General features: G+C 46.8%; 1 protein-coding gene across 17 annotated transcripts in view; it reads right to left on the reverse strand.

The window, feature by feature from the left end:
* The window catches only part of NEDD4L (neural precursor cell expressed, developmentally down-regulated 4-like, E3 ubiquitin protein ligase), a 372463-nt gene that overhangs the window by 10483 nt on the left and 346929 nt on the right, over positions 1-15051 (reverse strand). For all 17 annotated transcript variants that reach the window (XM_021073866.1, XM_021073873.1, XM_021073871.1 and 14 more), the window contains 6 exons: positions 13834-13929; positions 7245-7318; positions 5013-5073; positions 3334-3393; positions 1739-1846; positions 418-514 (listed from right to left, as the gene is read on the reverse strand). In XM_021073866.1, coding sequence (XP_020929525.1) covers positions 418-514; positions 1739-1846; positions 3334-3393; positions 5013-5073; positions 7245-7318; positions 13834-13929 — 496 coding nt within the window. The remainder of the gene's footprint in view (positions 1-417; positions 515-1738; positions 1847-3333; positions 3394-5012; positions 5074-7244; positions 7319-13833; positions 13930-15051) is intronic.

Genomic DNA, 15051 nt, shown 5'->3' on the forward strand with positions numbered 1-15051 from the left:
TTTCAGTCCAACCCGTGAAGTTTAAATTTCGAACTACTTCTGGGGGGAAAAAAATGAAACATGACCTTGAATATGCCTCATGGAGGGAAGGAGTGCCTTAAATATTCTGTTTACAAACACAGGAATGATTCTGCAAAATCCGGTTGTTTGTGAAGATATACCAAAAAACAAAACTCCCCCCCCCACCAAAAAAAAGAAAAGACCAATGTTAGGACTCTCTGCATGAAAACAAAAAAGACCCCCTCCCCTGCCCCTTCATGTAAAGGGAACTACACACACAGCTGAGAGGAGGGCACATTGCCCCATCTCTTCAGGGTCCGTGCAAAGTCCACTTGTCTAGGGGCCTGGAGGCACTCTTCTCGGGCTGCAGCTGATGCCTGGCTAGAGGAGAACAAAATCTAAAGGTGTCCTGCTCACCATAAAGCTCGGCAAATCCATTCATAGGTACTCGGGACGTCCCGGTGACGAACTGCAGTAACCGGATCCGCTTCTCGGCGTCCATCAGCAGCACAGCCTATGAACGGAGGCAGAAGGTCAGGTGAGCCCATGTGACACATGGCCCGTGCTGCTGTGATGCAGACAGGCAAAACAACCTCACTACCCTGCAGCCGAAGATCTAGACCATTGACCCTAAAAGCGGTTTCCTACGGTCACCACAGTACTGGCCTCTGTGATCTCAGAGAGCGAGAGATCACAAGGTCTCTTTCTTCTTCTGCCAACTGGTCAAAAGAAGTGGTGTTCAAAGCAAACTCACTAATGGCCCTGAGCTCAGGTTTCTGTATGAGGCTTGCCAGTGGCCCCCGGCCAACTATAAACATAGACAGTTTGAGAAGTGTTGACCCAGGGGGAACCCAGGTTATGTGGTGGGATTGCTGACTATAGACAAATTCTCTAAAGATAACATTTTATAAAAAGAAAGAAAAACAGAGGCCAGGGTAGCCTCTGAAATAATCTGTGTATCTTATGTATCTGAATTATTCTAAGAATCGAGTTGCCTTCACTGGTAAAGCCCCTTGAATTGAAATAAAAAATATTCAAACTTAAAGCTGAGCGAGACTTGGATGAGGATTTGGGGATTTGAAGGTTCTGTTTTTCTTTTCTCTATGTTTCGCTATTGGCACCTGAAGTATTATTAGTAACACAAATAAATAATCAGCTTTTCTTCCCTGTGACTATTCTTTCCTCAGTTTACCATCTCTCCCTTGGACCCACCCCCACTTTCTCTGTCACTTCTCTCCTAAGCTGAACAGGATGCAAACACTGGCCTTCAGAGAGCACAGCAGATTTTATCTGTATCTTTGATTGAAAGATGTAAAGATCATAATGTTTGTTGAAATTAACCAGGGGGAAAAAAAAAAAATCTGGGAAAAGGGTTTTTTAATCCAAAGTGGCATCTTAGAAAAGTCAGTCCCAAAGCATGTTTTTGCCCTGAGAAATCTCCCATTCTTGGTTACACTTTGGAGGATTAGTTCCAATTCTTGAATCTCGCTTTTCAGAATCATCCTCCTGAATGATATCCTCAAACAAAAGCATGTTAATCAGGTGGCTGCTTCAAGACTGCTGTCTACCACAGTTACAGAAGAGCAGCAGGATGGGCTGCTTTGGATTCAGCCGGCTCTTCTCTCCCAGCAGGCCAGGTGCCAGCAGCGCCCCGACTTCCAGCAGCAGGACCGTGGGAAGCAGCACAGGGCCCCCTACCCGACCCAGGAGGAGCAGCAGGGACCGGTCCTGGCCTTACCTTCCAGAACCACTGAATCACAGGGTGGTTTGGGCAGTAGCCATTCTTGTAAATAGAATGTTGTCGCCAGTCGTTCACATCCACATCACCAAGGCCGCACATCAGCAACTGGGAGGGAGATGGACCAGAGTTAAAGGGGGCACTCCTCGAAAGCCAAAGAAACACACGCAGAGATAAGGCCCTTCCTCAAGGACAGAGCCACGGTGTGTGCCAAGCAAGACAGGCCAGTGATGCACAGATACAAACGAAGGGAGGGACATGTGTTCCAAAGCCTCCCTGCTGCAGATCAGACAGCAGCGGTAACAGGGGCCCGGTCTAAAACCTGTATGGCTACCCATCTCCCACGGGAAGTTCCAAGGCCAGATCGCCTTCCCTGCCCGCTAATCTCAGCACCTCGCTCAGGGATCTTCTCACACTGCATTTACATCTGCTCATTATTTTGGCTGTTTCCCCTTCTGAGAGGTTACTTGTCTCAAGATGTGAAACCACCTCCCCACTCACAAAAGAACTCGAGTTTTATGACAGTAAGAACGCATCTCCCCCAGATCCATCGACCCAGGTGAGGGCGGCAAACTCATGTGCCCAGAGGTCCGTGGCTGCACCAGCACTAACGCAGTAATCGCTTCTCTGACTTACAATCTTAGGTCCACTTTTCTTATTACCGAACCCTCTGAAGGGCAGGTTTCCTGTGGACAAATGCATGATATTCCTGCAGAGGCACCAGAGTAAAATGCAAAAAAAACTAAACTAGAGGCTCGAAAGCTGGGTTCACAGGCCTGACTGTGCCAAAACCCTGCTGGGTAACCCTGCGAGGTCATTAACTGCTCCCGCCCTCAGTTTCTATCAAACCAAGGGCCTCTTCTGCATGATGCCTATGACGTCATCTATCTGGACTTTTGCCTCTTAAGGTAGAAGAACAGAAAGCCCATCTATGGGAACACGTCATTGGACGTGGTCTGGACAAATGGCAACGGAGTCCTATCAGATGGCCTCTTAACAGACACAGCCTTCCTTCTGCTGTTCCTTTCAACACAAAGGCAGAGAGATCCCTCTGCTTTTGAAATTCCCAATTCTCATCCACACCAACACCAAGCAGCTGGCACAAGCTAAGCTGGTGCACAAGGACCACCACCTTGCTGCTTTCGACCTGCCTTCTTACTCTACACAGCCCACTTCGAGTTCATCGAGACCCCTCTCTACAGCCCCTCGTGGACGCCCGCACTCGCTCCTGGCCAAGTCCCCACTCGGATGCCATGGGTGGGTGTGTGGAAGTGCAGGGCCCTCAGCCGGCCGCGCCCTGGGAACAGGGTGCTGCCACCCCAGCTCTACTAACAACAGCAGTTTTCCCCTCATGGTGCACCAGCTCAGAGCCCCCTCCCCGCCTGCTATGTCCCTCTCCTGGGCCAGGAACCTACAGGTGACCACTTCTGCTATTCCCCACTCCCCGATCAGCAATCAGGCAAGCCCCTAAAAGACCTGAATTAGAAAGTCATGTAAGCTTACTCGCCGGGACATTATGAATCTAGAATATTAAAATATCATCTGTGAGGTAATGAGATACTTAAAAAATCTCCTTTACACAAATGTTTACAAACCTCCAGCTCATTTTCGTCAAAAATTTTAATCAAATCAATAGGAAGCAGTTCCGTGAATCCCTGAAAGGAAAAAAAAAATCATTCTTAACACCTTTTTCCTTGAAAGAGACATTTCACAGGATAAACTTTTTTCAGTTAGCTAGAAAAATACATTGTTCACTGATGATTTGCAGCTATCAGTAGTTGGTAATTTCAAATAAAAACAGCATAGTCACAATGTAAAATTTTGAAAAGCAGTAGACTCAAGCAGATTCAGGCACTTGAGTAATTTTTGAAACATTATGAAAATAGGGGTTGCTGCAGGCAGGTGGATTCCAAAAGCCACTTATGACACACCACTGTGACTCAGGGTGTCCTCAGAGGCACAGGCATGCAAGTGAGCCATTCGAGAATAAGGTCTGGGAGGCATACAGATGAAAGAGGAGAGGAAGCAGCGTGGTCAGGAGAGAGGAGACAGGGAGTACAGAAAACCTGCCCCAGGTCCCAGGTTAGTGATCACTGACCAATGCGGTGACCCAGCACGGACGCTCCACGTTGCCCAGCCTGGTGTGTGGCTGGTTTCTGAGTGTGTGATTACCTGGGTGGGCCAGGTGGGATGAAACCTGCTGTTCTTGAGTGCGTCTAACTCGCAGGTTACACCCTACGTCCTGGAATTTTTTTTGAGCGTTCTGCCTGGGTTGGCGCTTTGTTCACCATGTGCAGGGAGCTGAGCTGGGGTGGGCTTAAGAGAGCATCGGCCAACAAGAACTCTGCCTTGGTTCACTGGAAGCTTATAATGTAAACCTGGGGCTTTAATACCCGTCATCAGGATTTTAAAAGGAATTGCACTTTGGGTCAAAGGGAGCTATTTTTAAAAACCCCTACTTTCTGCAATGGGCTTCTCCTCAGGTCCTGGGAGCATCGCTGACATCAAGCACTTGAATCTGAGAAGTACGTGCTTCTCCCTTGAATAGGGTGGAGAGTAACTCAGCCACAAGGGAAGGACAGGAGAGTTAAAAATGTTTGAGGAATTCCCACCATGGTGCAGTGGGTTAAGAACCCAACTGCAGCAGCTTGAGTTGCTGCGGAGGTGTGGGTTCAATCCCTGGCATGGCGCAGAGGGTTAAAGGATCTGAGTTGCCGCAGCTGTGGTGTAGCTTACGACTGTAGCTCAGATTCAATCCCTGGCCCGGGAACTTCCATAAGCCAGGGGTGTGGCCGCAAAAAAAAAAAAAAAAAAAAAAAAAGTCCAACGAATGAAGGGGAAGGCACTGTTCCTGGGGAGTGAAGGCCTGGCTGGACACTGCCCTGAGTCCTCACATTTCCTAGATCAAGGGAGCCCAAGACAGAGATGCTCCCAGCCTTCCCTGGGTGCCGCCTAAAACTGCAGGACGATGGTTCTAGCCTCCGTGGGGGAACCTGCTTTTCTGGAGCAAGTATAAAAATGTCTCTTTAAAAACAACACAAATTAAAAAGTGAGAGCGGTAAAGCCAGAAAACACTGAACAAAAGAAAACAAAAGGGTGGCGGGACGCTCCTGTGCTGGAGCCTGGAAATGGTGTGAATAGGGTAGTCCTGCCCTTTCTGCCCGGCCCCCGGCCCCCAGGGATCACCTTCGCCCCCACCTTCACCGCCCAATGAAAAGAGTTGCCCTCTCTCAACGAAAGGCACAGGCGGGAATTCCTAGCGAGCACAACTCACCTCCAGGAAGGCGTTCATTTGCTTCTGGACCCTGTTCACAAATCTCCACTGGATGACGAGGCTGCGGGAGGAAAAGGCAGCAGCATTTAACCATCTTCCTCATCACTGTGTGCCTTTCTTTCCTCACAACTGCAGGGACCTCTCATCAGGGGAAGGAGAAAAGCCCTAGAGAGGCCACGGAGAGAGGGGGCCTGCTGCTGGGGGACTGCTGCTGATATACTGATTTCTTTTTTGACGGGGTGGGGGTGGGTGGGAAGGGGGTGGATAACAAACATATATGACGAGCCTACAATCTCAGCGGGGATTTCACAAGAAAGACCGGTTCCCCCGGCCCTTAGTTTATCAAAGTTGCCTAATAAATGTAACTGCATGGAGAAAAGGGAAAATGCCGTTTGAATACATATGTCTGTGTACAAAACACACGCACACAAACTCACACATGTACACACCCAGACATGTACAAATGTACATATTTTAGGGGGAGTACCCAGTACAATGTATTTTATTGTATGATACTTCATTCTAGTATCATACAATAAAATACACTGATTTTCAATGACGACATAATTTATCAGCACTTTACCACTAATACTTTAATACCAACATTCGGAGGATTAATGGTAAACCCTTTTTGAGTAACAGAAATCCACTCGAAGCATCTTCCCTGCAACACTGTTCAGTGTACAGTGGAATTTACTGCCAGGCGAATCCACTTTGGATTCCATCTATGGTGCTTTGTCATGAAATAGCACAAGGACCTTGTCATAAAGGGCTCTGGCTTACGAGGTGGCGCCATGGCAACAGCCCTTGAGGACCAGCCTGCTGCCCACCCACTGTTCAGCATATCAAGTTTTATTGGCTGCGCTGCCATCAGCTCAATAGCCTGCTTGCACCAGGGGGTACAGGTGGCAGGGAGCAGCTGCAGGCTTCAATCATCCTTTCCGCAGTGAGGCAAGTGAGACTCTGCCCAGCCCCGCTCCCCACCCAATTTGAAATTTAAAAGAAATCACTGCCAAGAATGACACACAACACATATCACAAGGTCCAAATCCTCAGACTTTCGAACTGAGTCACTCTGGGGTGGAGTGATATTAAAAATCTATTCAAAGTCTGTACTTTCAAATGGAGACAATGGTGTCTGCTAGGACATCGTCTGCCTGCTAAGTTCAGAACAAGCGCCAATTAATATGAACAGGTAAGAACTGCAGGATCTTCCTTCTAGTTTTATATTAAGCACAGTAAGCTTTCAACTCCCAAGTGGAGAAGCAGCTCATGCCTTGTCAGGGTCTCTAAGTAGAGATGCCAACACTCTCCAATTCTTCCTAATTAGAAAGGACGGCAGGTTTCTCTTTGCAGCTCGCATGAAGGACACCTAGACCCTGGGCCAATTCTCAGAATTCAAATCCCCTGACCAATTATGATGAGGAGAGAGGAGGAACCTGGTTTGCTGAAATGGAATTCTGAATGCAAACAAGGAGCTCTGGGCATGGCTGTAACCCACTTGATGAGCGGGAACTAGGACCTGGGAGCCAAATGCTATTACGCTGACCTCGTCCCTGCGCCAGAGCCAGCGAGGGCACCCAGGCAATCCTTGGAAGACACCAGAATTGTATGCATATATATATAGCAATGAGGAAAATGTAAGCTGCCCGAGAAAGACCTGCTTAGTATAGACATTCTAGGATTACCGGACAGCTAGCTTTCCAAAGGACTCGACATTTTGTTTCACTGGTGGAGGCTGAGATTGAGTTACGAAAATTACAAACATGAGGAACAATTCATTATGTTTGCATGTGCTGGCTGAATTCTCCCTATCCATTTAAACTCCTTCCCTACATTTCCACTATGGAAAAGAGGTCAGGAGAGATGAGATTTTTTTCTTTGGTTGTTCCCAACGTTACCCCAACTGGCTGTTGACACTATGCTCCACTGTTGTAATTCTCCATGCCAGACTAGATGCCCCCTCCTCCTGACTCTTGGATTATTTGCCATCTTAATAGTATGCACCCTTTTCTCTTCCTACTGCTTCTCTGTAGGGCGGCTCCATGAAGTCATGATACAAGTCAAACTTTCCAGCCGCTAATTCAGCTTCCTGTTGGCCCAAGCCAGAAAGGAACTCATACTGTTAAAAGTATGTGCATTAATATGCAAGAGCTGTTCTGGCCATGGCCGTCAACCAAATACACTGTTCGATTTAATAAAAGAAAAGATAGTAAGTATGTGTATACGTACTCAATATACTCCCTTTTGTTTTCATTTGTTACCATTATTTCTGACCCATTGGGCTTCAGATCCACTTGATATGTCTGGAATTACAAAGATAAAACAACAATCACCACCATGACTTTACTTTGCATATTATCACTGAGTAATAATGTCTTACTATGAAAGGAAGACAAGTAAAATTTATACAGGACTATTTCCCAGCAAATGAGCTCTGTGTCCAATGGTAGGTCTAACGAGGTTTCTAAATTGTTAAGACGTTACACACTTAAAGATGTTATCATTGCAGGCAAATTATTTTATGGCTATTTATGAGTTTTAATTATTCTTCCTACCACAGCAACAATGGAGAACAACATTTTTTAATCCGCTATTCACTTATCAAGAAATGTAACTGTTTACAGAAAAGATAGGGTACATCCGTCAAGACTGCAGAGATCCAAATTTGTTGCTGAGAATTAGCTTTTATAGTCACACAAAAAAAGACGTGTGGAATTTCTTTCAAAGGGGCCACACACACACATAGGGACATAAAGATGTTGAGGAAGCCAGGCTGAGGGATAGAGCCTCCTGCTGCCCTGAGAGCCCCAGCCGCTGTATATGCATCCAGACCCCTCCTCCTGGCTCCGGCCCAGAAAGCCCCTCCCTCAGAGCCACCCAGGAGCCTAAAGAGTGAACCCAAGGCACGGCCTTCTCCTATGAGCTGACCAGCCCTGGCTTCACATCAGAGTGGACAAAGCAGTAACTAGCAGGACGGAAGGAAAGGAAGAGGGCTACTGATGCAACAAACAAAATGTTTACTCTCATGGAAATTCTGGGGGAAAAAAATACCACCCACCATCTCATTTTTCATTTTTGGCTGCCCCAAGGCCTATGGAGCTCCAAGCTGCAGTCTCAAGCTAAGATGCAGATGTGGCAACACTGGATCCTTAATCCACTGGGGATTGAACCTGTGTCCCCGTGATCCCAAGATGCCCCTGATCCTGCTGCCCCACAGTAGGAGCTCCTGCCATCCCATTCTTGGGCACTGTCTTCATCCTCCCCACCCAATCTCAGGGATCAGCCCACCTTCCCATCTCCGTGTTTCCTGCAGTTGCCATCTGCCCATTTCCTTGGCCTGGTCTTTGAGGAGCAAACTTGGTTTGGTTCTTTCTAGCTTCTGTTATGACCTCGCCCTGCCTCTCACCTCTCTCTCCCCTCCTATTTCCAGAATCGGCTTTTCCCTTCATTTGCTTTCCCCAACCCAGTGTTTCTCAGCCTTTTTTTCATTGATCACCCCTAGCAGCCTTTTTAGATTCCCTCTCAATTAGCCCCTTTCCTCTCTCCATGCAATCTTATCAAAAAGGCACTTATGGTCTATGGCCCCAGAAGCCATTATAATGGCTGAGACTTTTTGTCCTCTTAGAACTAGGTTTTGCCCCCTTGGGGTGCTGTCACCCCAGGTGGGAATGCATGCATTCACCCAACTCAGGCTGGGTCCTTAAGAATTTTCCTTCATGGCTACTGTCCATTCTCTTTCCCTCTTCACTGCACAGCTGCTGGTGCCTCTTCCAAAACAACCAACTCAGGTGCTGCTTTGCTCAACTTGCAAGAATGAATTTCTACTCGTCACACCTCTAAAGGGATGTCTCTTCCCGGCGGGGTGGGTACGTGAGGGCGCATGCGTGCATTTGGGTGTACATGAGTGAATGGTTTATTCTTGCTGGTTGACATATGACGATTGTTCAAATATTTGAAATTTGTTCACGTGAAACATTTTTAGTAGGCCCTGGAAACCAGCAGCTTCAGATTCTCACCAACCAGAAAGAAAACAAATAGTAAAAAAAAAAAAAAAAAAAAAAAAAAAAGGCAACAGTTATGCATGTAACTGTATAATGAAACATGTAATGCAGTTTCATTACAGGAAGTGAAAGATACCACCAAACTTCATGGTGTGATATTTTTAATTATGGAATGAGAAGAAGACAGCTCAAAGCACCAAGGAAAGCTGACTGCATGTCCATTTCACCGTGGTGGTAACTACAACTTTATCTTTTGGCACAGGAAATACAGGCTTCCTCCTGAGGTAGAAAACTGTACTGCAGGGTCAGCAGTTTTGTAGAGGGCTGGGGGGTGGGGGTGGGGGGGGCACACGCAAAAGTTTCTTGTGGATCCCCACATTTTTGGTTCAACTCCATTCTGAGCACCTCCCCTGACCAGGGGCTGCCAGGTGGTGAGTAAACACGGCGAGTGCAAACGGCAGACCTAGGGCTGCCATCGTCGAGACTGAGCCTGCTGGGAGTGACAGATGCTTAACACGTAACCATACAAATAAATGCCAAGTCATTTATGGTACCTGCCACAGGGGAATATGAAAGATGCTCTGAAGTACTGCGGTCTGGAGTCAGGGCTGGCTTCCTTGAGGAGAGGATGTCTGAACTGCAGGTTGGGGCAAGTGTGTTCCTAACTGAAGGAACAGTATGTGCAAAGGTCCTGAGGCAAGAAGGAGCCTGGTGTGTGCAAGAAGTCTAGTAGGACCACACCCAGAAAGCATGAGGGACAGCAGCCATGCAAAATGCATCTGGAGATGAAGCAGGTAGGGCCAGGCCACTCGGGACTTCATGGGGCAAATTCCTAAGGCTCTGGGTCTTTTTCTTGACAGTGATAAAGTGGGAAATCTCTGACCGTTCTCAGCAGAGGAGTGACATGATTATGTTCGTATTCTGAAAAGATCACTGCCACTGAAGGAGTCCAGGGTGGATATGAAACACCAGTTAGGAGTCTGCGAGAGAAGATGGAGCTTAGACCTGGGTGCTGGTGGAACAGACAGGGAGAACAGAGAGATGTGAAGAATATTAGCAAGGAAAAATGACCAGGGCCTGGCGATGGACTGGATATGGGAGATGAGATCAGCATGTGGCTGCTTAATTCACTCGAAATTTCTTTCCAGGATGCAAAATAGCTACACCAGCTCCTTGTTAATCAGGTTTAGTGCTCTAAAAAGTAGAGGCAGTAATTTCACAAATAGGGCACCTAATCATTATCTTACTCATCTCGAGAGTCTGTTTTGATTATTGCATTACTCTCCTTGATTCAATCCAAAAGTCAGAAAAATCTACATTAAACGAGGAGGTTTGAAAATTATATTTAATGAAAAATTGACATGAACTATAAAGATCAGCAGAATCTTTATGAGAAGTCACTAAAAGATGCAAATATGTTCTCTTTGGTTTTTATTTATTAGGTGGAAAGAGGTACATTTAACTGTAACTCAGAAAGGTTTCCCAGATCATCTATTGCTAACTGTGGTGTTGCTAATGTTTTCTGAATGTGCTCAGTTAGTCATAAAGTTTTCTATAAGTGGCTATATGAAGAGACCTCTTTTTTTTTTTTTTTTTTTTTGCATTTGTCACCCAAGACTGACTTTAAATCTTCCTTGGTTCTTTATCTCTACTTCTCCCCTCGGTGTATTAAAAACGCAAAGACGACACAGTTCCTGGATGACCAGCCACATGTTACCCTTTGAAAATTGGCAGTTAAGACCCTTAAATAGGACCACCTTAAAAAAAAATTACTGCAATTCAAATTTTTTTGTTTTCTCACACTCGGAGCTTCTATAAATTCTAACATTGTTAACATTAAGAAAAACTAGGGCAGCACTGTTCATTGCTTTGCTCACGAAGCATTTAGTAGCCATCAGCTACATGCTAAGCAGGGGAGAAAGCAAAGAGACCTCAAGGGGCTTACAGGAGGCAGGAGGTCGGTGACCGAATGGAGGAGAGTGTGAGAGGTGTAGTGGGGGACAGGGGAGGATGGCTGGCAGGGAGAGGGCGCTACAAAGCCAGTGACATGGCATAGGGCGTCTTGGGAGCCACTGTTACAGCACCCCTTGGCTGTCAAGGTGAGAGGATGGAAGTATCAGAAGGGAAGGTAAAGGTGGGCAGGGAGTTCCTAAGCCATCCTGGAAAGTTTTTAGTTCACACTGAAGGGCACAGGATGGCCAGGGAAGAATTTCTGTTTAGCAGGAGAGTTACCTGTCCAGGTTTGCCTCCCAGAACTGCTGCATTGGGGGCACACACGTGGAAGTATCAAAGAACAGGGTGCAGAGAACAGCCACATAGGAACCACACAGTCTGGACGAGGCAAGGGTGCTGGCAAGGAGGAGCTGAGTCACCTGGATATGGTGACCAGCGGCCCCAGGGAGACGGCATGTGATGTGAAAGTGGGAAGATTCCAAGGGGAATTCTTCAGGCTGGAGGGGACAGTGGGGCAGCTGATGAGACCAGAGCAGAGGAAGGGTTGGGAGGAGGAAGTGGCTTTAGTTCTGGTGCCAGTGGCTCTTTCAGGAGAAGTGATTCAGGAGCCAGAGGAGGGGGAATCTGGAGGCTGGAGGAAGGATGTGGACTGGAGATTAGAGGCTGGTGGAGAGCAGCACAGGATGGATGGAGCTGGAGCCACAGGGTGGGTGGGCCGCCCAGCGAGCATTTGCAGAGGGGCCGACAGAGGCTGCAAAGTCCTTGGAGGAGATGGAAGGGATGAAGGGGGGCGGGAACCACTTGCAGGTGCTTCAAGGAGTGGGGAGCAGTCAGGATCCACCCTGCAGAGGGAGGGTGCAGACAAGGGCTGGAAGCCATGTGGTGCAGTTAGTCCTGGGGCGCCATCGCTAAGTGGGAGGGGACAGCTTTGTGGGGGAGGGCTGCAGAAACGTTTTCCCTCCCCCCACCCCAAGACAAGACTCCCACACAGGAGGGCAGCGTCTGTTTGTCTTGAAGATTTTTAGGCGTGAAGTGTTAATACGGAGCAAAGAAGGGCAGGGAGGGCCAAACAAGATGGTTAATGGATGAACTGATCATTTACATTAATCACAAGGTCCCTGGTGCCTAAAATTCCATGGGCCCCAACTCGACCATCCAGGAAGGAGAGAAAATGCAGAGTCCCCGAGCCCCACCTGCTCTGAAGACTCACGCTAGGGACTGTTTCCTGGTTTGAGCACATGTAACCAGTAATTTGGGGAACTATGGGAACACCTGCTTGCTCAACAGTTTCTGCCCCCAGTTGTCATTAATTCCTTTAGCATCAGCTTCTTTTCTCTAAGCCTGTGAAGCCAAGAGGGCAGGCACCCGATTTCCTCACCTCATCTATAAAACTGAGCACAGCATCACGAAGCAAGAGAGAACATAAACACATTTTGGGGACAGGGGAGTACACTTTCATTAATCTCTAAGGCAGCAGAAAACAAATCAAGCTCCCTTTCCATAGGCAGCCCTTACAATGGGCTCCATGATCTCATGCATGGCAAGGCCACGTAGATTTGGTCTGGAGATGGGAACTCTCTCTGGGCTTTTGTGAAAGGACAGATACCAGGGTTGGATGGCACCCTGAGAAGTCCTTCCTGAGAGCACCGTTATCACCGGGGAAGAACTGAATCAAAGGTTTCAGGTTTAAGACAGACGCAACCTATAGCACTGTAGGATCATGATGACAATTCCAAGCAGGCAACTCCATCTTTGAAATTGACCTTTAGGATTAATCCAGCCTTAATGACAGTATGGGCATAAAGCAAGAAGGAATGTTAGGAAACGCTGAGCCTGCTGGGCCCCAACAGACAAATCTCATCATGGCAAGACAACCATTCAAACAGAAGTGAAAAAGCCAAGGCCCCCCAGACAACACCTCCTCCTGGTCACATATTTATAGCAGTAAGTAAACATTTACACTATTTTTTTTTTTTTCTTTTTACAGCTGCACCTGCACCATTTGGACATTCCCAGGCTAGGGGTTGAATCATAGCTGTAGCTGCTGGCCTACACCACAGCCACAGCAACACGGGATCTGAGCTGCATCTGCAGCCTACGTGACCTACACCATAGCTCATGGCAACACCAGATCCTTAACCCACTGAGCAAGGCCAGGGATCAAATATGTACCCTCCCAGAGATTATGTCAGGTTCTGAACCTACTAAGCCATAACAGGAACTCCAATTGCACTATATTTTTTGGTTGGGGGAAGAAGTGAGTGTCAGAGTCCTACAATCACTGGGTCTACTTTGCACAAACAGCAACATCTACTATTTTGTCACCTTCTTCCCTCATGTGTTGAGCCGAGCTCCTGCCGTACCCCTCAGGTTGTTCCATTTTGGGTTTTGAAGCCACACATTTCCAGCCGGTTCTACTTTAAAAAAAAAATTTTTTTTTGGCTGCCCCGCAGCATATGGAGTTCCGGAGTTAGGGATCTAACCTGCATCCCAGTGCTACCAAGACACTGTTGATCCCATTGTGCCACAGAGGGGGGAGCTCCCACAAACGCTATGTTTTTAAACATCTATGTTTTAAAACCAAGGCACAAACATTCACATTGAGGTCTGCTTTAGATTAGCAGACCTCCTTCACACCCCAGAGGCCTTAGAATTTCTGCCCTTTGTTGGAAGAGAGAGGGAGCTGTAACTAGGACTTCACTTCCAGGCATGACACTAAGAAGCTGATACAGTGAGATGGAAATTAACATCTAAAGCTCTCAGTGGTTGCTTTCAACTGTCCAGCAAAGTTGTAGTACATCCTAGGAAGAAGCAGAAGACTCTCTGAAAGTCAAAGAGGAGCTCAAGGGGTGACCCACACGTACCTGCCCAAAGTTTTCTTCATCGATGCAGAACATAAGATCCAATTCAGTCGGATCATTTTCTAAGATCCATTTCAAAGAGTTGTAATATTCACTATCCTGTAGAAATGACACAAAAATTAAAATTAAGCATTTTTTTCAAAATACAAACTCATCTGACTTTTTGAAATAATGATGTTCTTCCAATGTAATCCCATTCAGAATCTCAAGAAATGCAATAGGTCACTAATGTTTCCAGCTCTACCCTAAACCTACTGTTCTCCTTTAAAAATATAAACTATCATACTAAGTGCAATGAGACAGTGAAAGATAAACATCATATGATATCACTTATATGTGGAATCTAAAAAAAGCATACAAATGAACTTATGTGCAGAACAAAAACAGACTCACAAGACTTTGACATACTTATGGTTACCAACAGGGACAGAGGGGGGAGGGGAGGAAGGAACTGGGGGTGTGGGATTGGCCTATGCACACTGAGGTGTATGGAATGACTGGTCAACAGGGCCCTGCTGTAGAGCACAGAGAACGGTACTCAACACTCTGGGATCATCTATGTGGGAAAAGAAGCTGAAAGAGACTAGATGTGTGTCCATGTATTAACTGAAGCATGTTGTTGTACAGCAGAAATTATCACAACACTGTAAATCAACTATGCTTCAATAAAATTTTAAAATAAACATATAAACTAAAATACTGTTTTGGGAGTTCCCTTGTGGTTCAGTGGGTTAAGGATTCAGCATCCTTAACTGCTGCTGTGACATGGGTTCAATCCCTGGCCCGGGAACTTCTGCATGCCACGGGCACAGCCCAAAAAACCAACTGTTTTGGGAGTAATAGGGCTTGGTAGGGCTGTGTGTCCTGGGGCAAAGTGCTGACCAGCTCAGAGATTCAGTTTTGTTTGTTTTTTGATTTTTCTTGTTTTGGCCACACCTGCAGCATGTGCAAGTCCCTGAGTCAGGGAACAAACCCTTACCACAGCTGCAACCAGAGCCACCGCAGTGACAACGCCAGATCCTTAACTCGCTGAGCCACCAGGGAACTGTCCTCTGTGAAGAGGAAGCAGCCTGCTCTGAATGGCAGTCATCCAATTATACAACTGAACACTTAGGGATTAATATACTTCCCATCTTTTAAGAGTGAAACTATCAGAGGAAAATAGGAAGGATAGGGACTGTTTGAATTAAATACCTACTGGTTTCAGGTTAGGTTCCTTCC

Source organism: Sus scrofa, chromosome 1 (genome assembly GCF_000003025.6).
Source record: "Sus scrofa isolate TJ Tabasco breed Duroc chromosome 1, Sscrofa11.1, whole genome shotgun sequence".
NCBI lineage: Eukaryota > Metazoa > Chordata > Mammalia > Artiodactyla > Suidae > Sus > Sus scrofa.